The sequence below is a fragment of the Sciurus carolinensis genome, chromosome 5 (assembly GCF_902686445.1).
Source record: "Sciurus carolinensis chromosome 5, mSciCar1.2, whole genome shotgun sequence".
Taxonomy (NCBI): Eukaryota; Metazoa; Chordata; class Mammalia; order Rodentia; family Sciuridae; genus Sciurus; species Sciurus carolinensis.
The window spans coordinates 167,378,564-167,406,553 of NC_062217.1; the positions used below are offsets into that span (position 1 = coordinate 167,378,564).

Sequence of the window (27,990 nt, forward strand, 5' to 3'; positions counted from 1 at the left end):
GAAAAACAACAGACTTATTTATGAACAGATGGACTTTAGAATTTTTTCAAGTTACTTTAGTTTGTCAATCACCGCTCCCCATAGTATGACAAAGCAATAAATACAAAAGGATTTTGTACTGTCACATAGACTTCTTGGTTGAGAAAATAACTCAAACCTCCCATGAGAGGAGGGTGGTGCAGAGTGGATAGGGCACAGTCGAGGCAGGGAATCCAGAGGCTGAACACAGCACAACCCAGGAAAGGGAGAAAGTGTTTTTTTTTTTTTTTAATAACCAGCCACTGATGCACCCTGAAGCCACAGTTTGTGTTACAGAGGCCTAGGGCGATTAGCTGTGTCTTTTGCAGAGAACTGAACTACAGAACAGCTGGGAGAAATAAGACATAGTGAAACCAGCACCATGCCGACCAACCACAGTGCCTGTGTGGAGTGCTGTGTTTTCTGAGTCAGGGTTTGGGTCACATAATAGCAAAACTGGCCCCAGAGAAGAGGAGAGTTCCTCACAGGCTGCCATTTAAACCTCTGATGACCATGTTTCACAGCAGGCACCATACACGCCAGCATGTAGCTGCATTTTAATTTCCTAAAACCACAGGACATGAGTCTGCTTTCAAATAGCGTCTGGACCGTGACATTCAATACTGATAAAACTGTACAGTTACTCTGTGGAAAGTTTCAGAGACTCAGCATATGGAAAAGGATCTTCATTTTCTTCGAAGCACTATTCTCAAAGATACTTACTCGGAGTTTTATAAATAAATTCTAAACAATGACTGCCATGAGAAATGAAACTTACTAGGTCACAGTAAAAGAACATGCTATATATTTGGCTCTCACCAGGGCATCATTTTTTAAAAATATTTTTAGTTGTAGATGAACATAATACATTTGTTTATTTTGTTTTATGTGGTGCTAGGGATTGAAACCAGTACCTCACATGTGCTAGGCAAGTGCTCTACTGCTGAGCCACAACCCCAGCCCCATCATGTGTTCTTGACAATGAGTCCATTTGAGACTTTAGTTCTTTGCTGAGAAGTACTAATAACACTTATTTTGGAAAGAAATTCAAAAATCTATTAACATGAGTAAATGTTTACTTGCATGCCCACCCAATGCATGGAAATTATTCAGTCATCTTCTCAACTTTATAAAACAGGGAGAACTTGTGATCTTTAATCTCCAAGTATCATATAATAAAAGCAACCTTTAAAACAGACTAAGAAGAAAAATAGGTGAAATTGTGTCCCAAGTCCAGGAGTTAGAAACAAATGTAAGATCAGAATGCTGTTCAGTTGGAACTCTGTAAACTTCCCACGTGCCTATGCAGTAATTCACCAAGATGGTCAGCACCTTCCCATAGAGGACTTGTTTCCAACCTGACCTGGAGAAAAGTTATGGGGGGCTTCTGCTGTTTGTGGGGGACGGGAGGAGAGTGGGTTTATACGTGCCGTCCTCAAGACACTACCACCTCTGGCTCTAACTCCAAAAATGACTGGAAATGGAATGCTTGTGAGCAACAGGTCTGTGAGATCCATGAAGCATAAGTGTCCTAAGAATGAGCCATTCTATCCTGACTAGTTATTTAAGACCCAGAAACTTAATAAAGGTCTGATTAAACAATAAAACCTAAATATCTGGAAAACCTGGAGGCAAGTCCTGGTGCCTGCGCATGAGCCAGCAGGGCCCTGGGCACTCCTCGCCAGAGTGTAAGGTACAGCCATGGTTAGAAGTGCCACTCTGGACTTCATAACAGTTTTTCAAGGAGGCAAACGAATACATTAGATGAACCACCCTGACTCCTGCTTTTTTTTTTTTTTTTTTGGTAAGAAAAAACCAACTTTTGAGAAAAAAAAAGCACAACTTAGAGCTGGAAGAAATCAGTGCATTTCTTTCTTTGCCCCCTTGTGTTCCCTTTGATTTTCTCCATCTGCCCCTTCCCCTTGGCCAGGCTTTGCATTTCTTTCCTTCCTTTTAAGATCATAGGTGGTTGGTAGAAAAAAATGTGTGCATTCTTAAGAAGCATGTGTCAGGCAACTCTGGTGGATTTATGAGGACTCAGAGCTCGATGGAGCACACACGGTCCATCAGGCACTGCAGTCTGGGGAAGGCACGCCGTCAATGAACAGCAACCCATTCCAAGAACACCAACTCTTCTGGCTTAATGAAGTCACACCTGAGTGCCCAGAGCATCAGGAAGAGCCCATTTAAAACCATTAATGGCACTCAAGACTATGGGGAGGTACGCAGAATTGCACATTTTTTTAAGAAAGAAGGTACAGAACAAATGAGAGCAGAGTAAATGCAGACAAAAGCCTGGGCACACATGTGCAGTATTCTAACTTGGGACCGCGGAAACAACAGGTATGGGGCAACTCTTGGCATGCTGGTCTTATTTTAACCCTCATGATCACTCAAAGGTAAGTCCTAGATATTAATATTAAGGGTCAAGAATCTGAGGCCAGGGAGACATCTTTCTTTTTTTGTTTTTGTGGTGCTGAGGAAGGAACCCAGGGCTTCACACTTGCCAGGCAAAAGCTCTGCCACCAAGCCACACCCCAGCGCTCAGGGAGGTTTCTTAATTGCCTAAAAGCACTCAGTACACCAGCTGATCATGAAGACAGGATCTGAACCTAGCAAGTCTAACTCCAGGGCCATGCTTTAAGTGTCTACACACCTAGTACAGACTAACATCCCAGGGGAGCAATGGGAATCACACATGGCAGGGGTTGCACTAGGCAGGAGGGGAAGGGGGAACAGGAAAGTAGACACACCGGAAAGTATTGCCACAAAGCCCACCATAGCTTATTTGCTCCCGAGACACCATTCTACAACTCCATCAGTCCAACTGGTCAATACTTACCTCTTCTCTACACTGGCCAAGTAACCAATCTAATGGACAATTTTTAGGTACTACGATGGCTGCAAGAGAAATGGATAGTGGCATGGACCCTCAGAGCCTGGAAAAACTCATCCAATGGAAAGCAAGGGCTGCAAGCAGCAAAAGCACATGAGGTTCCTTGAATTTTTGCTGAGCTGTGAGACATCTTCCCCATCTTACACACATGTGCACAGGTACTCATGTACACTCTTCAGTATATAAAAGCCATCTGATCCCTGGACAGAGCCATGTACGTGGAATGTGAAAAAGTCAACACCACCCAGCGGAGGTCGGCCACAGCGTACCTGCTTCGGGGTCCTGGTTGAAACGGCAGTACTTGGAGTTCTCCAGGGAAGGCAGGCACTGCTCGATGGGTACCCAAACATATGTCTCCGGACATAGCAAATCAGAAGGTCTGTACTGACCCTGCAGGGAGGGAAGAAAAACAGCATAGGCATTACTAACAGCAACTCCAGAGCAGCAGGAGGGGTCTGAATGGCGAAGTTACAATTGACCAGGAGGGGCTCAGTCATAGAGCACTTGCCCAGCATGTGCAAGGCCCTGGGTTCCAGCCCCAGTACCTCAGGGGGCGGGGAGGAAAAGCACCCAGAAGAGCTGCACCCAAGACACTGCAACCCCTTGAGAATACACGCTTTCCCATCTCAGCACACCCGTGACTCAAGGATTCCTGGAGTGAGGTCTCAAAAACAAACTGTCTTTTAAAAGGTAGTGGATAACAGAATGAAACAGAATGAAGCTTTCCTTCATATACTAGAGAACTGCAAAGGTGAACTTATTTTCCAAAATGGAAGGAACTTCACTGTCCTTAACCACACATTTTTTAATTTGTAGACTCAGTTGATAATGATATTCCCTCCATTATAATGTATTAAAAATACAATCTTCTCAACATACTTCTAAAAACAATCTAAACTAATAAATACACATGAAATTTTTTAAATTATTGACATTTCAGGAAAATATGGTAATTTCATAAACTTTCTTCAAAATTTTATTTTAGAAAAATGATTTGTATATTTGTAACTCAATTATCTACCCCAAATCTAAAACAAACTATATAACACATGCTGGGGGAAAAAAAATCATTCACTTATGGGTAATATGATAGTTAACAGAGAATGAAGCAAATTATGTGAAAGCATTCAGTGAAAAATTTCAGAAACATCAATATTTTATGTTCTCTGAGCTCAAATAAAATTTAAAATGTCTATTCTCTATTAAAATTCAAAATTCATATAGTAGCTAAAATCTAGAGTAGTGATTTTTGCTATAACTTTTAGAAATACATTCACATTACCTCTTAAAACATATTTTCAAATATAAAACAAGGATAAAAATTTTAAAACACAATGCTTATCCGTGTTATGTCCTATTCTATTTTTATATTTTAAAAAATGATCCTCTGGAACCACCAAAAGTGCTTCCACAGCAGCAGAGAGGGTGAAAAACACCATCAGAGCACACTGCTGAAAGGCTCTGTTCTATCCCATTTCCAACAGCCTGCTGAGGGAGCCACAAGATGAAGCATCACCCACAGCAAGTGAGCACCACGCCCGCCACCACTCACGGCAGGCAGCTGAAGTCTAAGCCAGTGGGGAGATGTCCACAGCAAAAGGCAAGGAGCCAAGTCAGGTAGAAGGCTCCAGGAGGACAGGAGTGTCATTGGGAACAGGAAAGAGCAGGGTGCTGCGACAGTGGAAAGGGAGGCTGGGACCAGATTCTGGGGCCTCAAGTGTGCTTTGGACTAACTCGTTCTAGTAGAAGTGGAAGGCTTGCTGGCTGAGAGCAGGTTTTACCCTACATTTCAACAGGAGCAGGTGCAGGACGAAGACCAGAAATGGAGTCTCCAGTCTTCACTTCCCTGGGGTGCTCACTGCATTGCTGATTCCTTCCAGCCCCACAGCAGTTAAGGGCCGTCTGCAAGGGTCAGTTCCAGGTGACCTACTCACCTGGTCTACCATTAGAATTCACAACAGGATTACTTTAAATATAAATGCATAATGAAGAAGTATAACAAAGCCAGACACCCCACTGCCATCTATCTTATCAAGAGCAATCAATTGCATTCCCTTTCTTATCGAAAGCAACTCCACTCTCCACTGATTCAGAAACAGTTTTACTGGCGGGAAGGGACAGTATGAGGTGAAGCTGTCCCTATGATGAAACCTGAAAACACAGACAACAGGCATTCTAAATCGTTCTTCTTTTCTGATTGCAATCATTTGGAAAATCTAATGGGGAAAAAGTGCTAAAAGACTAAAGACATGAAACTTCTAGGAGGAAAAAGAAGGAGTAAATTTTCTTGACTATGGAGTACACTAAGATTTTTTAGTAGATTGTGGAAAAAAATCTGATGAGTCAGACTTCATGAAAATTACACAGTATTCAAAAAAGTTATTAAGAAAACAGTCAAGTCAAAGAAGGGAGAAAATATAATACAAGCAGTTGACAACAGACTTGTACCCAGAACATATAAAGAATTTCAACAAATCAATTTTAACAATTACTTAGAAACTTTGTCAAAGATATATGAATGCCTAGTAAGTATGTGAAAGATGTGCAGATTAAAACTGACAAGTTACGACTACAGATCTTACTGAAATGACTAAAATTTTAAAAGATGGAAAAATCAAGGTTTGGCAAGACTTTGGACTACCTAGCACATAGATATTGCAGGTTTAAAACAGTAGAGCCATTTGATATAACATAAATATTCTTGTACATATAACATTCTTGAGTGTGTCTAGGATAAATTCCTTGAATTGGTAATTGGTAAAAAAATATTTTTATCAATGTCAAATGATTTTCATCAAAGTTGTGCATTTGACATTACCACTAACAGTGTTATATATCTGAGTGATAATTTCTCCTACATCCCTACCAAGACTGTGTACATTGAAACTTTTAATCTCTGCCAGTCCAAACAATGGCATTTAATGGCATTAATGGTTTTAATTTGCATCACATTTGTTCCCTAAATGCAAAGAATTTGCCATTTCCTTTTTCATAAAATTGGCCCATTTTGCTGTTAAGATTACTGATCATTTTTTATTAAATGAAAAACAATCTTTACATATTAAGGAAATTAAACCTTGCTTTGTGAAATTAATTTTACATATTTTCGTAGTTCATCTGTCTTTTGATATTGTATGTCATACTCTTTGCTATGGGAAATTTGACATGTGGTCAAATTGGCCATTTTTTAAAAATGGCTTCTGGGTTTTGCATAATAATTAAAAAGGCCACCCTTACTTCAGAGATTTTTAAATTCATGTTTTTTTCTAGTATTTTTATGGTTTCAAAATTTTACATTTACATTTATGCTCCATCTGGAATTTATTTTGGTATAAGGTTATAGGAAAAAGATGTAACCTGATTTCTTTCAGATGTTTCCTCAGTAGCCTCACCATCATTTTTTGAACCATCTTCATTTCCTTCCCTTAGTTAAAATGCCTCTTTGAAAACTTGCTAAAATTCTGTATGTTGTGAAGTCTTTTTTGGGACTTCACACTGGTCTGTCAATTTAGTCATGTGCCAGGGTCACACAGTTTTATATAGTAAAGCTCTGTCTTATATTTTAATCCCTGGATAGATCTAATCCCCTCTTATCACTCTCCCTTTGCAGAATATTCTGGCTCCTTTGGCTTAATTATTACAGGATGTCATATTTGGTGACGAAAGACTACCCATGTGAGTAAAGAAACAGCAATAAAAATGGAATTTTTTTTGGGGGGGGGTACTGGGAATTGAACCCAGGGGCACTTAGCCATCAAGTCACATTCCCAGTACTTTTTAAATATTTTATTTGAGACAGGATCTCATTAAGTGGCTTGGGGCCTTCCTAAGTTGCTGAGGCTGGCTTTGAACTTTCAATCCTCCTGCCTCAGCCTCCCTAGCCTCTGGGATTTTAGGTGTGCACCACTCACCTGGCTGGAATGGCATCTCTTGACATAGTGATAGCAGAACATCAAAGAGAATGCCAAGAACAACCAGTGAAAAGAGAAATGTCTATCATCTTAAGTTAAAAGAACCAAGTAAACCCCAAAATTGTAAAAATGACACCATTTTCTAATTCAAGGTGAGAGTGAATTCTGACTGGCTAGCACAGGGCAAATAGTGGAGGTGGCAGGGGTCAGGTAAACTTAAGAGTTCTGCCGGTTGAAACAGACCCAGTTTTCCCTGTAAACATACTCCATGCAGATATACAGATTCACCAACAGTTACACAGGAACCCAGTGACAGATTTAACAATGGTACTAACAATAAAAAGTAGCAATGAATATTCAATGAATTCTCACTATTGACAGGCATTAGGTGTGGTCACAAAAAGATGAACCAATGCATGCCTCTGGAAAATTCTCAGCCAATGGAGGGACAGAGCTGCACCAAGAGGAAGCAGAAACAGGAAGGTGCAGAGTGTGGTGCACACCACCGCTCAAAGCTCAGTCCTCTGAAGGCAACGCCTGCTCACAATGAGCAAGGCACTTGGCTTATCTCACTAAAGATCATAAATGTACCATTCTGACTTCTGCTCAAGTGAAATCAAATTTTTAGTTAGGCTACAACATTATTTTTCACCGAAGTACAAGCTTATATCAGTATTCCAAATACCCTCTCTCAAGCTATCGAAGATGTAGAATTTTATAAAGTGAACTACTTTGAAATGTATGCTTTCTAAATGAAGCTGGCTGAGAGTTAAAGGCACAGTGGAAAGTGCAGGGATCTGAAAGTTGCCCTGATCTGTGCTGCTGTAAGCAGATGAGAAATGTCTATGGGAAGAATGTAATTACCTGTGGATTTGGACAGACTTTCCCTTGGTAAGAAGGACAAATATTTAATCAACCTCTAGGAACATTCATACGGATTGGAACAGGGAGGTAAAAGATTAATTCTTTCCTAGGGTGCTGGTTTTCTGTAAATAAGAAATCTGAGTTACCACAGGTTTCTAAAGTGCTCAAAATTCTGAAAACACGGTTGGTCCAACAGGGCTTACCTCCGATTCTGCGGGGAGCTCTTTCAATGTGATGTCCTGGACCCTCTGAGCCTCCTCCCTGTGCCCACCAACAAGAACAAAGTGGGCTTTACTAAGAAGGGCACCTTGGCAGGTACCACAGAGGGCAGCCCAGTCCAAGATACGTTGCCTGCAAACTTAAGAGTCAGTCTTAAAAGTCCTGAAAACAGAAGATGGAATGCCTCATTTCCATTAGTATTTTAAACACTTTGGTGAGAAACAGCCACACAATTCAAAGCCCTCAAAGGGAAAGAAGTTGAGCAAATCCTGTGATTTATAACTTCACCAACTTACCATAACATCTACAACTGTTTATAAACTGTTTTGGAACTGGAAAACAGAACAAACACAAAGAAAACAAACTGGCCAAGTGCCTTTATATTCTGAGTTGCTAAAGAAGAGTTAATGTTCTGCTCAAAGTATGGCTGTAATATCCAAGAGTTTCCTGTCTAATGAAAAGCCTCAGACTATTTGAAAAACTCCAATTACACTACATCTCCCCACTAAGAAAAAAATTAAAATATGGTTACATAATATCTCAATCAATTTTGCTAAGCTGTCACAGAATAAAAGTCTAGGAAATGCCAAAGTTAAATCTAAAACATTCGAAGAAAAAAGCCCAAAGCCCTAGCTAAACAAATTTCCTGATCTGTTTCTATTAGAAAAGACTGTGTATCCCGGAAGAGATGGTACAATTTTGGTTTTGGTCAATGGAATGAACAAAGACATTCTTCTCACTTGCATACTTCAGACCATAATTTGAAAAGCATTACCATATTGATTTAATTTTCTACTCTATAAAAGAATCACAAAATAAATTATGTGGAAAATATCTTAGTTTAGCAAAACACAATAGTATGAACTCAGTATAAAAACTACACTCATTTCAATAGACACTATAAACATCTCACCATCACATCTTATAGAATAACAGTAAATACAAGCATCTGAAAGTATGTAGACGATGTATGTACATGGACAGATTTGATTTTGAAATCAGTAATAATTTCAGCAAAGATACTTTAGATGAACATCTCTTCTAATGAAAACAAAGCAAACAACACTAAGAGATTTCCCCTCAGTTACAATGTATCAATATAGTTAAAAATCTGAGTTTTCAAAAGCAAAACTATACTACTGATATGGAGAAAGAGTAAAAAAAGGTTCTAGCAAACCCTAGCAGTCAATTTTTTGCAATAGTATTTCTGACACCATAAAAGTCACCTTTTAAAGTATGCATACCAGTCTGAAGGATTTCAAGGCTGTGCCACCATCGTCACTACACAATTGCGCAACACATTCATCATTCCCCAGAAACAACCTCAAGCTCATCCTCAGTCACTCCCCATTCCAAGGGCCCTCAGAAGCCCCTGATCTATCAGCAATCCATTTCAAAATGGAATATTTCCTCCTGTTGCCATATTTACTATTTGACTCTGAGTAAAGCACAAAGTCAGGACACGCCTACGAGGCCCCAGGTGACGCAGGCCCACATCAGCCTTCTGGCCTAGTTTTCTGTGACTTTCCCCTCCTCTGTCATGCCATCCTGGCCACCCACACTGGCTTCCTGCAGCTCCTGGAATATGCCACACCAGCTCCACCTCAGGGCTTCTCCAGGCTGTCCTCTCCTCTGGTCTTAGGGATCTCCCCCTGACAACACTGTCATCTACTTAATTTTGCTCCAATCACACTCTCAAGGAAGCCGCCTATCCGCCCTATTTTCCTTCCTCAGAGCGTATAGACTTTGAGCATCTTTTGGTTCCCTCATTCATTCACATCTCCCCGAGACTCTGTTGAAACGTGGGAGGGAGTCTGCTTACAGAGGTGTTCCCAAACCTGCTCAGGGCACTGCTCTCCACCTGGCCTCCCCTCCTCTCCAACAGTGAGGCTGCCGTGTGTCCCCTGCCTTGACCAACCCATCTGTCTGCAGTTGCCACGCTCGGGCCAGCAGTACAGCGCCCTGTTTCTACTGTGTGAGTGGTTCTCGACCCTTGGGAATGACAACCACATGCTAAAACTGCAAGTGCATTATCATGAGAGGGCCCACAAGAGTACTGAAGCCAAAAGGGGGTTTCACACTCAAGAAGATAGAAGTGACCTGCTTGGGTCCATTTAGTTCTCTTTTCCCCCCAAAGCTGAGAACATTTCTTTATTTCACTGGCATACGTTGCAAATGGACACATAGCACTTCTGGTTAGATTTCAATAAAAAAAAAAAAAAAAAAAAAAAACAATTTTGAGAAATGTCCTCTTTTGCTGGCAGAGCTGAGTAGTGCCAGCTCTTGGCGGGTAATCACAATAACAATGATGATTTCTCTCTGTTTGTAATGAACACAGTCCTCCTAACAATTCTTTATATCATAGGAGTTATGTTCTATAATAAAGAAGGAAAGAAGATGTTATTTCTATGGTGTGGATAAAACAATAAAATAATTCATAGTAGTGATGAACTCTAAAACTTCTGATTCCTTTTCTCACACCATATCTAAATATAAAAATATTCACAATTTTAAAAAGTATTTGCATAATAAATTCCAAAAATATTAAAAATCACAGCTCATTTAGACACGCACTGGAACTGTGCCTGGCATCCAAGACACGTGGATGAAACGGCCTTGGGAGGTGCTCACCATCAGTCAGGGGCGAGGCAGGGCAGTGGTGCCCGGTGGCTTCCACAGTCAGGGGAGAACTCGGATGACCGCACAGAGTGCTGGGGAGGGGACTAGAACAAGAGGACCAAACACAAGCTGCTGGTGGCACTCAAAGGTCAAAGCAGCAGCTTCCTCTGTGACAGCAGTAAGGGTCCCTCTGCAGAGCATCTCCAAGGCTGCACAGCATTGTTTGGGAAAAACAGGCACCAAGACCAAGCACTGATCCAAGACCCACACGGCTGTCTCCCCTCTGAGCTCCCAAATCATGGCCATCAAAACTTCACCAAATAGGAGATGAAAAGGCAAACGACCGTTTCATCTTTACAGCTAGTATGTGGTCCAGTCTTCGTAGTTTGGGGAGGCTTCAAAAACACATTTATCTTCAGCTTTATATTCAAAATGTTAACATTAGGTTAGTTCTAAAGAGTAACTCTATCTTCTCTCTGAACAAATGCCAATTTCCATAAATTCAAATTTACTACCAGTTAAGTACTTTTCCTCTTAATACAGAATGATATATCTGAAGTAAGTTTCAAGTTCAAGAATGGATTCATCTATAATCGGGTATTATCTGGAGAAATATTATGAAAACCATGGTTTTTAAAATGCATTATGGTTTCTTTTATCTTATTACATCTCCTGTCTTACTAGATTTCCATCAAAGTGCTTCCTATAGCTGAATGTACAACTGGTTAGAAATAAAAGATTTACTATTTACATTATAAGGGAAAACACCCTAGAAAAATCCTGAAAAAAAGAAAACCATTGAAATGACTAACCATGCACTCTTTGATTACAGTAAATCCAGGAATATATTACTTTAATCTCTAAAGGGCTTTCACATCTTTTAAGTCATTTTTTTTCCTTTTTGGGCCATTATAAATATGAAGAAACATGTGAACTCTATGTATTCGGGGTTAGCATGTTTGCTAAGCTGACAAAGAATTCCCTTTGAATATTACATTTTTCTTTGTGTAAGTTTAAACAACACAAATGAGAAGCTATTTCTTTAATTAAAGTATTTGAGACTGTTTATTTTTTTCTCAAAAAAAAATCAGAAAAGTAAAGAAATGCTTTCATATGATATTCACCCAAGTTAGCATTCTTGGCTCTTAATTGGAAACAGCTGGGGATGGGCTTGGCCGATGGCAATAAAACTGAAGTTACCAATTCACACCCTGCCATTTTGAGGGTATTTTGTTTTTACAGTTTTCAAATCAAAACCAAACGGACTTTCCTTTGAACTCTGGTCCTGAACCAAAGATCTTTATGAGATTTCACTCTCAAGAATACTTTATAAATATTTTGTAAAATAGGAAGGATTTCATGAGTATTTGAAAAGAGCTAAACCAGCAATTTGTTTTGGAAGTTCAAGTCAAATTAAAATACTAGAAAACCAAAAAGACGGAATTTTCAATACACACCCCCCAGTCCCCGACACACAGTGAATACCAGAAGCAGGGAACAAAAATGAGATTAACTAGACATTAAGTCTTGTATCAGGCAAAGTTGATATCAGTGTTGTTTCCCACAATAAACATACTGATTTTACTAAAACCAACTGCTTAAAGAGAAGTTCTAACACTAACTAAAGAAAAAGAGTTCAAAACAATCTATCAGAGTGGGCTGCAGCCCCAGAGAAAGTAAGTCAGAGGACTGGCTTATTAAATCCAGTCCTTTCCCTGAAAGACAACACCAGCGGAATCCCATCCGCGGAGCGCAGGCAGACCCCTCGCTCCTGATTTCATTACGTAAACAGAGACTGACTTTATCCGTCCCCAAGAGAGTGCTTCAGAAGTAACTCTAGCTGCTCTGTTTTCAAAAACTGTGTTTGGGTTGTGCCACGCTCAGCTGGCGAGGTGAGCCGAGACCAGTAAAGACAAAGGGCCTGAACATCTGAATCCATTTGCGTTCTCCAAACTCTGAACACCAACAGATGTCCTCCATGTGCGCCATGCTAAGCTTTGAAAATTTAAAAATACATATTTTCTCCACTGACAAACAGAAAGTGATGGTATTCTGTGTTTCCTTAATTAAAATCCAAGGGTTCTCAAAGGCACCAGGACTTACTTTAAAGCTTCTTTAAGACTGAGCTATTTATTTTACTATTGGCAAATAATGGAGAATAAAGATTCTAATTCAGTTTTAATCACAATCTTTGCTTTTATTTTGGAAACCCCGAGTTAATCTTTTTTTTCTTCTAGAAAACACAAAGAAAGCTTGTGAAGAAAAGATTCAGGGAGTCAACTTACAGCCCAAATTTAATTTCAAACTGAAGGGTCATAAGTTGAAAGGGTGAAAAACACTAGAATGAAAGACGAAGGCAGAGGAAATAATATACAGAGAAAAAGAAAACCCAAGCTGCTTTAGTTTCTGTTGGAGATTACGCATGCATATGGATATTCATACATGTGTATATGTATAAATGTGATGATCACTATGTTGCTAAGAAGGTTCAGCTTGGGTGTTTATTTGCTTTTTCAGTCTATGCCTTAGAAAACAGCACAGAGAGCCCCTGATTCTGCTGCTACCTGAGTGGAGGTCACCTGCACCTGGAGGACAGTGGGGAGCTGGTTCCAACTTTGCTCCTGGAATCCATCTCCCACTACCACAGACAGAGCCGATGGATGCTGTTTAAACCTATACTGACTCTGCAGTATCTACAATCTACCAGGAGGATCTCTTTCTAAAGTAAAAATATTTCACAGACTTTAAATGATGCTACTGTAATTTTAGGTATACCTGATAAGAAATTACACAAGAAAAAAGACACCCCAAGTCCAAGAATGTTTTTAAATGAATCTGTAAGTTACTAATCACACAGGAACCTGTGTGTCTATAAAGTAACAGTGCCATCCGTACTCACATGACGATTTTTCCAGACCACACCCACTGTGCGCACATGAGTGCAGACACCTTGGCACACTCCCTATTAGAGAGATACCAGGGATATGCCTGAGTACTAATCTAATCTCCAACACTCTCACCACAGGGCAGGAGGCTGGGCACAGGCTGCCGTTTGCCCGCCCCGTGTTTGTGATGGAGCCTAGAGGGCCTGAGCTTCCTCTACCAAGGCTTCCACGAGCCCTGCTCCACTCACCACAGGGCTCCTGCCCCGGGCTGCACACGCCCGTGCTGCCATTCCTGCATTCCATAGGTCAGTGTTCAACACCCGCAGTCTGCCCAGCCCCTGGTGGACAGGAAACAGGCTGTTTCAGAGAAACTTCTGGTCTAAAAGGGGAGGCAAACTTCAAGGAAATAATAACAGGAACATTACTATACAGGATGGCGAACGCTATAGAGAAAGCACAGCGGTGTAACAGGGAGATCTAATCTGCCTAAGAGGCTGGGACTCACACTCTGGGACATATCATGGAATTCCACGGAAGCCTCCTCCAGAACTCAGCACAGTCCCGGGGAGTTGTCTGTAAGCACACTGCACTCCTCCTACCCCAATATTGTTCCTTCCTCCAAACCCCAATGCTGGGTTTCCAAGGAGTGTCCCTTTCATTCCCTGTGCCCAGATTCCTTGTATGGGCTGAATTCTCAAAACAAGTACTTAGTAAATATCTATTGAACTAGGATGAATTGTGTCAGATTATGTTTCTTAAGAAGAGTATGAGATAATCCTAAAACCACATGAACCCCATAACATTAGTACTCAGTTTCATTTTAAAATTTAAAAAAAGAACACAAGCAACAATAGGTGTTGGAGAGGATGTGGGGAAAAAGGAACACTCATACATTGCTGGTGGGGTTGCAAATTAGTGCAGCCACTCTGGAAAGCAGTGTGGAGATTCCTTAGAAAACTTGGAATGGACCCACCATTTGACCCAACTATCCCACTCCTCGGCCTATACCCAAAGGACTTAAAATCAGCATACTACAGAGATACAGCCACATCAATGTTCATAGCTGCTCAATTCACAATAGCCAGATTGTGGAACCAACCTAGATGCCCTTCAGTTGATGAATGGATAAAGAAACTGTGGCATATATATACAATGGAATATTACTCCGCAATGAAGAATGATAAAATTATGGCATTTGCAGGCAAATGGATGAAATTGGAGAATATCATACTAAGTGAGATAAGCCAATCTCAACTAAAGGACGAATGATCTCGCTGATAAGCGGATGAGGACATATAATGGGGGGTAGGAGGGGTTAGCATTAGGTTTAGGGTTAGGGATAAGGAGTGTGGTAAGAATGAAGGAAAGAAGGACTGTATAGAGGGAAAAGAGGGGTGGGAGGGGTGGGGGGGAAGGGAAAAAAATAATGAATCAAACATCATTGCCCTATGTAAATGTACGATTACACAAATGGTATGCCTTGACTCCATGTACAAATAGAGAAATAACATGTATCCCATTTGTATACAATAATAAAAAAAATTTTTAAAAAATTTAAAAAAAGGAGGCAAGGAGAGACAAAAATTAAATGACTGATTTAGGCTGATTACTGGTAAAGGCAAGATTAGAACTTCAATCTTTTTTCTGTTAAAACTCCCATGCAAAAATGAGCCTAAGCATGAAGACCTACACAGTGTCAGCACTATCCCATGATCCTGCTTATGAGTTATGCCTAATTAAAATCATTTAGGACCTGTCCTCAGAAACACATTCTTGAATTTACTTTCTGGCATTCTTTTTAAAACTGATATGCCCTGAATCGAACAAACGCTAAAAAATAGTTCCCAACAAATACGCAGTTTCAATAAAATCAGTAAGTGATCTCTAACTGATCACAATCTCTAACTGGAACTCTTATTTTTCTCCAGAATATGGAAACAGTAAACATTTTTCAATGCCTGAAAACCTTAGTCGTAAAGGTCTGCTTAATTTCACCCCTGAGGAAAATAGGAAGTTAGCCATAACCACATATTTATCCCAAGGGTGTGAGCATTGGTAATCAATCCTTTTTTCTGCCTGATGGAAAATTCATCACAAATAGCATAAATCCTTCAAGTGTAAGGATAACCTCTTCTCCCTGGACAGTGCAGCGGTGGGGTCCTAGTGGGATTTGCATCCTGTCCCCCTGGATGGCAGCACTGTCCTGCATTTCTGTAAGGAAGGACCTAGTGGAAAGCTAATGCAGCAGTGCTTACGGAGAACCCACACTTCAGCAAGCGCAGGCACCTAACAGGTAAGTTCCTCCTCTCCTGAATGATCCATTACCTGGGACCATTTTTAACTTAAACCGTCATTCAAAGGAAATGCAAATCCAGTCCGTTTCACAGCATTTCAGTGAAAATGTGTGAAAAACGTATGCTCCAAAGAATCCAACAACTTTGGGCACCTGGATTCTCCTTCTACGATATCCAGTTGTAAACATCATAATTTGTCCAAACTCAATTAACCATGCTGCTGGCATAGACAGTTATAAAGAACCTCAAGACTGTAGGAATTATTAATGTAAATCTTATAACCCTGTCACTTTAACTGGTGGTCCATTATAAAACCACATGTGCCTCAAACACACACACAGACACACACAAATCTTTAAGATGTAAGGATTTTTAATATTGTCACACATGATTTGAAAGTATTACTTAGAATTTATCTTTTTAAATATATTTATATGAAGGGAATGTTTTCAATGACTATGTCATTCAAGTTCTTCTATAATGGCACCTATTTTGGACTCCACACAAAACACGCATTTCCCTATAATTTGAAAGAGCCAATCACCACCTTTACATCTAATAACATTTTGGAGAAATCCAAAGGGTATAATTATCAGTTTGCCACATCAAAACTCTCTAGAAACTGCATAAATAAAATAGAAGCTGAAACCTACAACTTCCAGATGAGGGAAAGTATAATTCAGAGAAGTTATTATCATGGAGCCTGAAATCATGGCATTAGTCATAGTAATAATTACGGTCTTGGGACTGAAAGTTTGGAGCACTTAGTATGTTCGGAAGCTGCTGACCCTCAAGCCCAGGAACGTGGCAGCTCAGGTGGTACACAGTACACAATCTGAGAGCATTTTTTGGTATCATTATGAGCTCACAGATCTGAAGATGTTGAATGTGTTTGAATCCACTGCAGTTGTTATCCTTTTTGATGCTCAAATTGTCCACATTGTGGCCAGTGGGAGCCAATTTAAGTTGTCTCCTGAGTGCTTCCAACACAACGTTACTAGTTTATGATCACTTCCCTGCTTCTTTTTATCTTCACAGAGACATTTATTAAGGGCGTTTCAACCATCCTTGAGATTCAGAGTGTGCTTGTGAGTGATAGTTAAAGATATACCACTGTATAAGGCAGGCTCACATCCAGTTATTAACTTTAGTCTTGGGGAATACTAGGACCTGTGGGCATCTGAGTCTCTTCTTTCTGAAGTCACAGCATGAGTCTCCTACATCAGGACTACAAACAGTAATGTGAGACAGAATCAAACCTAGGCTTTCTACTGCTCTTTTACACAACATATGCCTTAACAAAAGGGCACGTAAAAGACATCTAAAAACAAGAATAAATCAAATGTAGTGGGGAACTAATGTGAATAAAAGAACCAAATAGGTGTTTAGTTTTTTTTCCTTCTATAACACCAAAGTTAAAAAATTTTAGTAAACACAATACATAATTAAGTAATTTATTTTTTAATTTTAATTTATTTTTATTGTAAACAAATGAGATACATGTTGTTTCTGTTTGTACATGGAGTAACAGCATACCATTTGCATAATCATACATTTACATAGGGTAATGATGTTTGATTATTTTTTCCTCCCCCCCACCCCTCCCACTCCTCTTTTCCCACTATACAGTCCCTCCTTCCTCCATTCTTGCCCCCCTCCCACCCCCATTATGTGTCATCATCCACTTATCAGCGAGATCATTCGTCCTTTGGTTTTTTGAGATTGACTTATCTCACTTAGTATGATATTCTCCAATTTCATCCATTTGCCTGCAAATGCCATAATTTTATTATTCCTTATAGCTAATATTCCATTTGTGTGTGTGTGTGTATATATATATGTATATGTGTATATATATATATATATATATATATATATCACAGTTTCTTTATCCATTCATCAATTGAAGGACATCTAGGTTGGTTCCACAATCTGGCTATGGTGAATTGAGCAGCTATGAACACTGATGTGGCTGTATCTCTGTAGTATACTGATTTTAAGTCCTTTGGGTATAGGCCGAGGAGTGGGATAGTTGGGTCAAATGGCGGGTCCATTCCAAGTTTTCTAAGGACTCTCCACACTTCTTTCCAGAGTGGCTGCATTAATTTGCAGCCCCACCAGCAATGTATGAGTGTTCCTTTTTCCCCACATCCTCTCCAACACCTATTGTTGCTTGTATTCTTGATAATTGCCATTCTAATTGGGGTGAGTTGGAATCTTAGTGTAGTTTTGATTTGCATTTCTCTTATTACTAAAGATGGTGAACTTTTTTTCATATGTTTATTGATTGCTTGTAGATCTTCTTCTGTGAAGTGTCTGTTCATATCCTTAGCCCAGGGCTGGGGAGATAGCTCAGTTGGTAGAGTGCTTGCCTCATATCCTTAGCCCATTTGTTGATTGGGTTATTTGTATTCTTCTGGTAGAGTCTTTTGAGTTCTTTATATATTCTGGAAATTAGCGCTGTATCTGAAGTATGAGTGGCAAAGATTTTCTCCCACTCTGTAGGATCTCTCTTTGCATTGCTGATAGTTTCCTTTGCTGAGAGAAAGCTATTTAGTTTGAATCTATCCCAGTTATTGATTCTTGCTTTTACTTCTTGTGCTATGGGAGTCCTGTTAAGGAAGTCTGATCCTAAGTCAACAAGTTGAAGATTTGGACCTACTTTTTCTTCTGTAAGATGCAGGGTCTCTGGTCTGATAAGTAATTTTAGTTTTAATAAAAGCCAATGCTTCTTGGCACAGCACTAAGCGCTTGACCTGTGCTTACCTGTCTTCATAATGACCCTGTAAGGACAGGGGATTACTGTCCCCTTTCACAGACAAAGACATGGAAGCTTATAAAGACTGCACATAAAATAGGGAATTTAGACCTAAACTTGGCTCATCTATCTTTTGGAGCTACATCTTCACTCTGCTTTCTTCTGATAAAATGATAATTAAAATGTTTAAATTCTACAAGGAAAAGTATTTATAGTTCAACTTTCAACAGTTTTTCATTAGCAGAACGTATACATAAGAATGCCTAAGATTTACATTTTAAACATTTACAATATTAAAATTCTAATGTTCAGAAGAAACTGGAAAAGGTCAAGATTATACCACTGAGGAAAAGAAAGGCCGTGCGCAAAAAGACATTCAGTCTCAAGTACATGTTCCCAGATGATCAACTGCACAGGGAGACAAGCAGGGTCATCCGCAAGGATGTGAAAGAGACCACCTTAACCAAGAGAACAAACTCAACACCACTGACAGTATGGCACACTGACACCTAGGACTCTGGACGTGATGTCCTGAGACTGATGCAGAAGCACCTGGAGAGCATTCCTGTCAAAGATAATGAACCTGAACACAATTATCAAGAAATAATCAGACAAGTTCAAATTATGGGACACTGAAGTCTTCAAAAATGTCAATGCTGTGAAAACATAAAAACAGAATTATAATTCTAGATTCAATGAACCTTTTTAAAAATAAGTGAAATATGTAATTCTTGACCAGATCCAGGGTTGGGAGGGGGAGAAAAAGACATTATTGGGAAAACTGGGAAATTTGAACATGGACTGCCTATGTGGTTGCACTATAAAAGTATTAAGTTTTTGAGAGAGACCACGGTGTTAAGTATGAGAACATCCTTATTCTTAGGCAATCCATGCTGAAGTACATGGGGTGAAATGTCAGTATATCTGAAACACACTTTCAAGTGGTTTAGCAGCACACTCTCACATGTAATTAAACAGATAAAGCAAAGGTGGCAAATGCTGGTAGCTGATGACTTTGGGTGTAGGTATTCACTGTACTCTTCTTTCAACTTTTCTGATGATTTGAAAATTTCAAAATCTGTGGGGAGACGAGTTCCAGTAAATTCATACTTCTCTCTACCCTACCCCAGCACACATTTGTGTTCCTTTTTTTCTAGAATTTAAATTAACACATTTGATCTTTCAAGAGCATTTTCAAATGTTTATCCACTTCAAGAGCCATTTGAAAATAACAAACAATATTTCAGTATATCATCCCATGGAATTTAAGAAGTTAGGAGTACTTGATGTTATATTAACCATTAGTATTTCGACTTTGTAAATTAATCAGATGTCTCTAACCAACACTGTCATGATTAATCCCATACTTGTCAAATTCAATTTGCTTAATTTTCCTGTAAAAAACAAGATATCTGACAAGTGTATTGAACATCTCTTCTTTATTGAAGAAAAGTCCTCTCCAAAGGGATGAGAAGGCTGGCAGCAGATGTAGAAATGAAATGGCAAGTAGGCAGGTCCCTGACTCATGAGGTTTCCTGAACACACCGAACATCCATAGCATCCAGCGAGAGGGAGGAACTAAGGAAGGCTTCACCATGGCTTCTTCTTCCTCATTCCATTGCCTGCTGGGCTCCTGGTTCCCAGACTGAATTCATCTGAGGAGCGCTGGACTGGGTGCTTCTCCCACTTGCTTCCTTCTCCATTCACTGCTGCTACGGACTGGGCTTCAGGGCTCCAATGAGCTCTGCCCTGCCAGCTCTGACAATTTGCGGGGCTCCACTGGGCAACACAATATTCCACAGGACTCCCGCTGCCCCCACTTCAGCTCCAGTGCCTTCCCATCTTAGGCTCTGCCCAATCTTGGTTCTACAGCCCCACAACCCCTCCAACCACTTCCTACACTGCATTGTTTGTATTTTCATAAATTGGTAAATAAACTGATGTAACTCTATGTACAAATGTCCACAAGTTTCAACTGTGTTTTCAATTAGAGTACTGTAAATAACAAAGTATTTCCTCTTATTAACATGGAGTAATTTATCTAAATTCAGAAATTTCTTAAGAATTGTTTCAGAATGTGAACAAAAAATGAGGTCAACAGATTGGGAAAAAGAAAAGAGAAGGTACTAGGTGTAGAAATATATTTAGTAGAAGGAAAAAGAAAATGTTTCTGGGTAGGAAAGTCTTTGTGTGACAAAGTACATGAGGGTCTAATTTAGTGCTAAGAAAGTCTGTGTGTAAGTAAAGGACAAATTTCAACGAGTTTGCGTGTAACTAAGTTGGTTATATGTATGTGAGACAATCAGTTAAAGCTATTTAAGGTTTTTCCCTAAGGCCAAATATTAATGTACTGATATATACTAAAGTTTAAGATATGTGTTAAAAATGACAAAATTTCTTAAAATGTTAATTAACTCTTAACATTATGTCTGTTAAGTTTTATTCTTTAGAGTAACTAGTCTTAAAGAAATTATGGTTTTATTGAACTCTGGTTAAACAACACTGTTTTGAGTATTACACTGCATTTCAGAGACTAAATTTTCCTTTAAAATTTAAACTTGGTTAATATAAAAACATCAATGTATTTGGGGTACTATTACTCTTCTTGTATATTAAATATGTTCATATCTTTCAGGCATACAAGTCTTTTAAGCAGAAAATTTAAAAGAATATTTTTACCAAGTTACTGTTCTCCAAACTAAACTTGTCTGTAATTATAATTTTAAAGTTATAAAAATAGTAAATTAAAAAAAAAAAAAAGAGCTATTTGAAGACAGTGACTATGTCCAAGTCATTAGCACCAGAATCCCAAACAGCAGGTCTCAGTAAGTGATGGCTGAATTAAATACTTGATTTCACAATACACCATCACACAGGTGACAATAAATGACTTTTAACAACACTTTAAACCACTTACAATAGAATTATTTCCTGGTTGACAAACTACATAAAACTACATAAAATTTAGAACAATTTTAAACTGGTTATGTATCCAGAAAGTTAGAGTAAAAAAAGAAAGGAAGAATTACCAAAGGTCACCAATCACCATATGTTTAGTTGGTGGACCACCATGGAATACCTTATGGTTTACTACTTCAAATGGCATAAATCTAATTTATATAGGCAAGAGTCCATTTTACAGTTGTATCCCAAGTTGGTAATACATGTTTTAGAGACACCCAGGTAATTTGATCTTTGAACTTCACATAGCAAATTATCCGTACAGTTGGATTTTGTGACTGTAAGAGAAAGGCGGGATGTACTGGACAAGGCAGATGATAAAGACATTCATTTAGGCAAGCACAGGCTGATCAGCAGGGGATTAGGCCAAAAGTAGCTCAGTGGCACACTGTGGAGTAGGGGTCAACAAACCATGGCCCCTGGGCCAAATTTGGTCTGCTGCTTGTTTATGTAAGAACTACAACCTAACAATGGCTCTTATATTTTTTAATAGTTGAAAATAAATCAAAGGAATATTTTGTGCCATGAAAATCATGACATTAAGATTCAAAGTCCATAAATAAAGTTTTATACAGCCATGCCTGTTTGTTTACCCACTGTCTATGGCTGCTTTTGCCACAATGCAGACCATGAGGCCTGCAAAACCTAAACTACTTACTATCTAATCCTTTACAGAAAAAGCAGGCTGACCCTACTGAGCGCCAGGGAGAAAAGTCTCACTTTCCAGAAATGAGGAGGACCTGGGGAGCTGTTCATCCTGGGACACTCACAAGGGTCTACACTTCTGTACACTTTTCTAAATGTATAGTGTGTCTCGAGAGAAACATTCTTTAAAACCCAATTATTGCTAATTTAAGGATTTACAAAGGAATAAAATCTCTGATGTTTCTCTAATTAATTATGGAAAACAGTGATGTTTTTAAAGCTGGTGTCAGAATCAGGGTTTGACTTGGTGGAGTCCAGACTACGGCTGGCCAGAGGCAGAATGCACACATAAACCTGGGCAGGTCATTAGAGAAGGTCCCAGGAAGCAAGTGAAAGCAGTTCAGGCAAGCAGATGCCAACGCAGGTTCCAACTCAAGCAACAGGAGCACAACACAGATTCCAGAGCAAGACTCTAACACTCAGGAGGACTAAAGGAGCGAGGCAAATTAATACCGCTCTGATTTAATGATGAAGGGGCAACTACAGAGATGTGCAAGCAAAAGCCATCTGCAGCTGTGGGGATTCCACGCGGACGGGAAGGGGCCATACCCACTTGGGGAACCATTGAGTCATAACTTGCTCATCTTCAACTATAAAATTCTTCACAGCTAATGTCAGCTTTATCCAAAGCAAACTGCACAAGCAGAAGTGATTAACTGAAAATGCCCAACACAGAATGTGTGTGAAAACTCAACTGACACACACCTTAACTAGGCTCGCACATAACTATACATTGGTTGGCTAATAATCTTTGATTCAGAACCAAGCCTTTTTTCGAAGGTTGCACCAGTGTGGCTTTCAGTTACTAGTTCTTTTAAGTGTACTGAGAACTGAGACACAGAAAAGCAGAATCTTAAGGGCTGGGTGGGTGCAGTAGCTCAGTGGCAGAGTTCTTGCATCCATGTGCAAGGTCCTGGGCTCCAGCCCTGATACCTCAAACAACAACAACAAAACAAACAAGAAAAGTACAGAATATTTCCAGATTCTCATAGATTATTTTTAACCCAAACTCTTCTAGTTCTCTCATTCACAACTAATTCAGCAACTACTTTTTTATACTCATCTTTGAATTTTTCCAAAGCATTCAAATTAATTTTAATGCAAACAGTTTTTTAAAATTCTCCATCAAATAGATAAAGAAAATGTAGTACATATACACAATGGAATATTACTCAGCCTTAAAGAAAAATGAAATTATGGCATTTGCAGGTAAATGGATAGAACTAGAGAATATCATGCTAAGTGAAATAAGCCAAACCCCCCAAAACCAATGTTTTCTGATAAGAAGAATGTTTTCTCTGATAAGAGGATGCTGATCCATAGTGTGTGTGTGTGGGGGGGGGGATGTAGCAAAGAATGAAGGAACTTTGGATTGTACAGAGGGGAGTGAGCGGAGGGGTGGGGTAGGTGGGAATGTCAAGAACAGTAGATTGAGAGAGACATTATTACCCTAAATCCATGAATGAAAAGAATTTAAAAATTTTTATCACTGTCAAAAAGTTAATGAAAAAAATAAATGAAAGTTAAAAAATAAAATTCTCCATCAGTTTACTTAATATTTCATTAAATTATATCATTACAGTGAGTAAAACTGGCATAAAAATTATGAAAACCCACAGGCAGATGTGCTAAAGTGTCACCAACCGGTCACCAGAACTGAGGATCCAAGAGCCATGGGTACCACGGGGTGAGTTACAAAGGCAAGGGAAGCATCAGCAGACAGACTGAAAGCAGAGGGCTCAGAATCAAGACCAGGGCAGGGAGAAGCAAAGCAGAGCCCCAGCTGCGGAACCAGGACGAAGCCCATCTGCCACACCACAGCTACAAGGTTCTTGTGTTTTGGGCACAGTTGACAAGAAACAGCTGCAAGGAACTAGGGGACCCTGAACAGGCTGAAAGAAAACAGCAGAATCAAGTCAAGACCAAGTCACTGCTGCACTGGATGCCGAAGGGAGAAAAAAGTTGAAGAAGGGGGGAAAAAAGAACAAAAAAGGCAAAGAATTATCTATTTCCAAGTCACTTGAGGGAATCCTCCTTTAGCTTGCCTCTTAGGGCAAGGAAGAGTAGAGTAGAAGCTTACTTCCCTTAACACAAAGGCTGACATCACCAAGTTATTCAATTTCCCTTACGATCCTCTTGAGAACTTGTAAGGTAAGTTTGGGAAGTACTGAAAGAACAAAAGCAATCTTTTAGTACTTCAACTTGAAATTTAAACAGCCACCAGAGATCAGCACTACTGGCTCCTAAACGTAGAATAAGAAGTATCGGTACCAAAATAAACCCCAAATTTATAGAGACAGAGAGACAGACTTACATTTTAACAGTTTATAAAAGAACTAAAGGCAGTCAAGTTAAGTGAAATTTTAGTCTAAAAATTTTAAGAGAAAAATTAAAATTGAAAATCAACTAGTTTAATTTTTCCAAAGCAGGAGGCATCCTTTGTTACATTCCTGTGTATGTTTTACCAGTTTAATTTGAAGCAGCCTCTGTTAAGAGATTTTCCTCTACTCTCATTGGAAGAAAATGTCCCAAATAAACAGATACACAATATGAATGGATTCCTGATATTTAACATGAATGCATTAATTGGAGAAGGGCTAAGTTTATGTTAGTATCTCCAAAAGACATTTAGAAAAAGATATATTCCATATTATTTTCAACAGCAAAATGGAAAGAACTTAATTGTCACACCTCATAATATCAGAACATGTAATCATTTAAAGTAATTATTTATGTAAATGACTTAAAGAAAAAAAAAATTTTTTTTTGGTACCAGGTTGAACTCACTGTCATTTGACCACTGAGCCACATCCACAGCCTTATTTTGTATTTTATTTAGAGACAGGATCTCACTGAGTTGCTTAGCACCTTGTTTTTGCTGAGGCTGGCTTTGAACTGGCCATCCTCCTGCCTCAGCCTCCTGAGCTGCTGGGGTTACAGGTGTGGGCCACCTGAGTCAGCTAGAAAAGAAAATCTTAAGTTATACATATTTACAAAGCCTAAGGAAATACAGAGAAAGGTTGGCAGTGACTAGCCCTGAGGAAGACAATTACAGGCAATTTTTATCTTAACGTTACATTCTTTTCTCCATAAAAGGAATTGTTCTTCATTGGGGAAAGGCAAATAAAAAAGAGAACAATAATTTCAAGCAAGGTAATTCTGCACTTGCACAAGTTATTCTACTCGATCAATTTTAATAATTCTTACAACCTCAGAAACGATACAATCAAACAGTAAGGGAGATTTTTGATGTCCTTTCAGAAACATTCATAGATGTTCCTTGTGAAGATGCAGTGTGTCTGGCGCTCAAGCTGATACACAACAGGAAGTAGACTCAAACAGTCCTGGCTCCACCCCTGGGAGCTGCTCATCCAGAATGTCACTGTTTCTTTCAAGTGGGAAACAGAAAACACACAAACACAAACACACACACCAGTGGCCAACGCTAATAGTGTCAAGAAGTTTCGGGTGTCGGAGCACTTCACTATAAATACCAGTTTGGCACACAAATGTGGGACAACTACATCACCATCAGTCTTAGAAAAAAGATCAGTGGTTGCCAGGGGTTGGGAGAAGGAGAGTTTTTCAGCACAAAGGAGGAGCACAGGGGACCTGTCAGGGCAAAGAACATTCCCTCCAGTACCTGCGGTACACATCAAAATCCACTGAACTGGACATCACAGAGTGAGCCTCAATGTGTGCACACTGGGAACAGGAGCATCAGTCAGGACGCTGGGGATCCTAGGAAGAAATGTCGACTGCTACCAAGGAACCTGACTGAGCACAGACATCTGCCACAGCAACATGGGAGCTGGGGAACGAAGGGCTGATCTCAGTAACATCGGGAAACAGTGTTTTGACATGAAATTGCAAAAATCAGGAATAAAAGGACCTGCACCTGAATACTGCGTTCCCACTGGTAAGCCTGCTTTTCACTGGGGTCAGGTCAACACAAGTCACATCCTGGAGCTGAACACAGAAATGGATGAGAGAAGGTGGGAAGCAGGTGTCTCACGATGGGGAAGGCAGGCACAAGCTAAGCAAACAGAAAAGGACGGGACATTCTCTGGAAGTGAGTGAGAGGTGAGGACATCAGTATGCATTCACACAGCCTAACAGAGAGGAGGACAGGTGTAGAAACCACCACTGATCCACGTACATACACGGGTTAGTATGCATGCCTGTGGTGCCTCACTCTGTCCCACTGAGAGCCTAGAAATGATGACACCCAAGAAGCAATAAATGTGCTCTGCATTCAGATCTTAGTTTCTCAACACCATCAAACCAAAGGAGAAGTGGTGGGTCCTAGGGCCGAGGCAGGGAAAATGCAAGATAAGCCTAGGATATCTTGTAGCACCAGAAGGTGCTGGAAGAAGTGTTCAGAAAACAAGAGTACAGGCATAGCAAAAAGGCACAGAGCCACCAAGGGCAAAGCTAAACTAATTTGAGCAAATAGATAGCACAGTATTGGATTACAACACAAAGTGTAAGGGGAATATCGTGAATCCATATCAACATAAATGACTGAATAAAGGAATGGAGACGAGAACATTCTTACATACAAATTATATTAAACATATGGGAGATATTCTTCCCTCTAAGAGGTGGAACTAACTCCCCCAGCCTTGAGTGTGGACCAGACTAAGTGACTTTTTTTCAAAGAAAAAAGTATGGGAAGAGGATAATGGTAACCTGGTGGTGAAGAAACCTGTGTGTACAACCTTCATCTCTCAGATCAACATCACCAGCAATGTCAACACGTATCACTGACAGGACGCCATAAGAAGGGTGCTTCATCTCTAAGATACTGCTTCCCAAAACCCACAATTATAGTCAAACCATGAGACAGACAACCCCATAGTGGAGGACGTTCTACAGGTACCTGACCAGTGAACTATCAAGACTGTCAATGTTGAAAATCAAAACAAAAAAATATTGAGAAACCATCACAGACCAAAGGAGACTGGGGAGACAGGACAACTAAAAATGAAGTGGTACCCTCACCTGGATGCTGGACAGAGACAGGACATTAACAGAAAAGCTGGTGAAATCTGAATGAAGTTAACAGACACGTACCAATGTCTATTTATCAGTTTTTGACAAATGTATTATAAGATAATGCCAGAAGAAGCTGAGATGGGGTAAGGAGTATATGAGAACTCTCTGTACTAACTTCTCTGTAAATCCAAAGTTATTCCAAATAAAAGTTATTTTAAGTAATTCAACTGTATTGTCTATCAAGGTACCAAATTAAAATAACTTTTCTATCAATAAATTAACAAATGTCATATTTTAATGTATAGCTTGGTCCAAGACTTCTGGATTCTTGTACCCGCTTTGTGATGTGTGTAATTGGAATGTTCCGTGGCTTTAACTGGTCCTGACACAAGGCCATCCATGAGAGAAGGGCACATCAGCCCTACTGGGCACTGAAAAGCCAACTCCCACAATGCTGCAACCCAGCAAGAGCTCATGGCACCCACAGGGGTCTGCAAAATGGACTAAAGAAAACAAGAAGTACAAGAAAAATAATATGCGGTAACAAAGAGAGAAATGGGTGGGTCCTTAAGACTCCCTCTACATATTTATGATTCCTGGGCTTATCAAGGTGGCCACACAGAACTTAAAACTCTTCTCACCTCAAAATATAGAGAAATACAGCCAGTTAGTGTAAATAAATTATATATTTCTGATTTTCATGTTTTAATTATTATTTTAATCTCTAAGAAAATTATTAAAGAATAAAAACTTCGTTGCATGATACATGAAAAAAGAAAATGCACATTTTCCAGTGTTAAATTTCCTGTCAATACCCTCTCCCTTCTCTCTGCTCTTTCACCCTAATTTCCTTTAACAAATT

At 39.6% G+C, this 27,990-nt stretch overlaps 1 protein-coding gene across 1 annotated transcript in view; it reads right to left on the bottom strand.

Moving 5' to 3' along the window:
• Positions 1-27,990, bottom strand: part of Ate1 (arginyltransferase 1) — a 153,044-nt gene that overhangs the window by 29,650 nt on the left and 95,404 nt on the right. Inside the window, 1 exon segment of the mRNA XM_047554000.1 lies at positions 3,184-3,304. Coding sequence (XP_047409956.1) covers positions 3,184-3,304 — 121 coding nt within the window.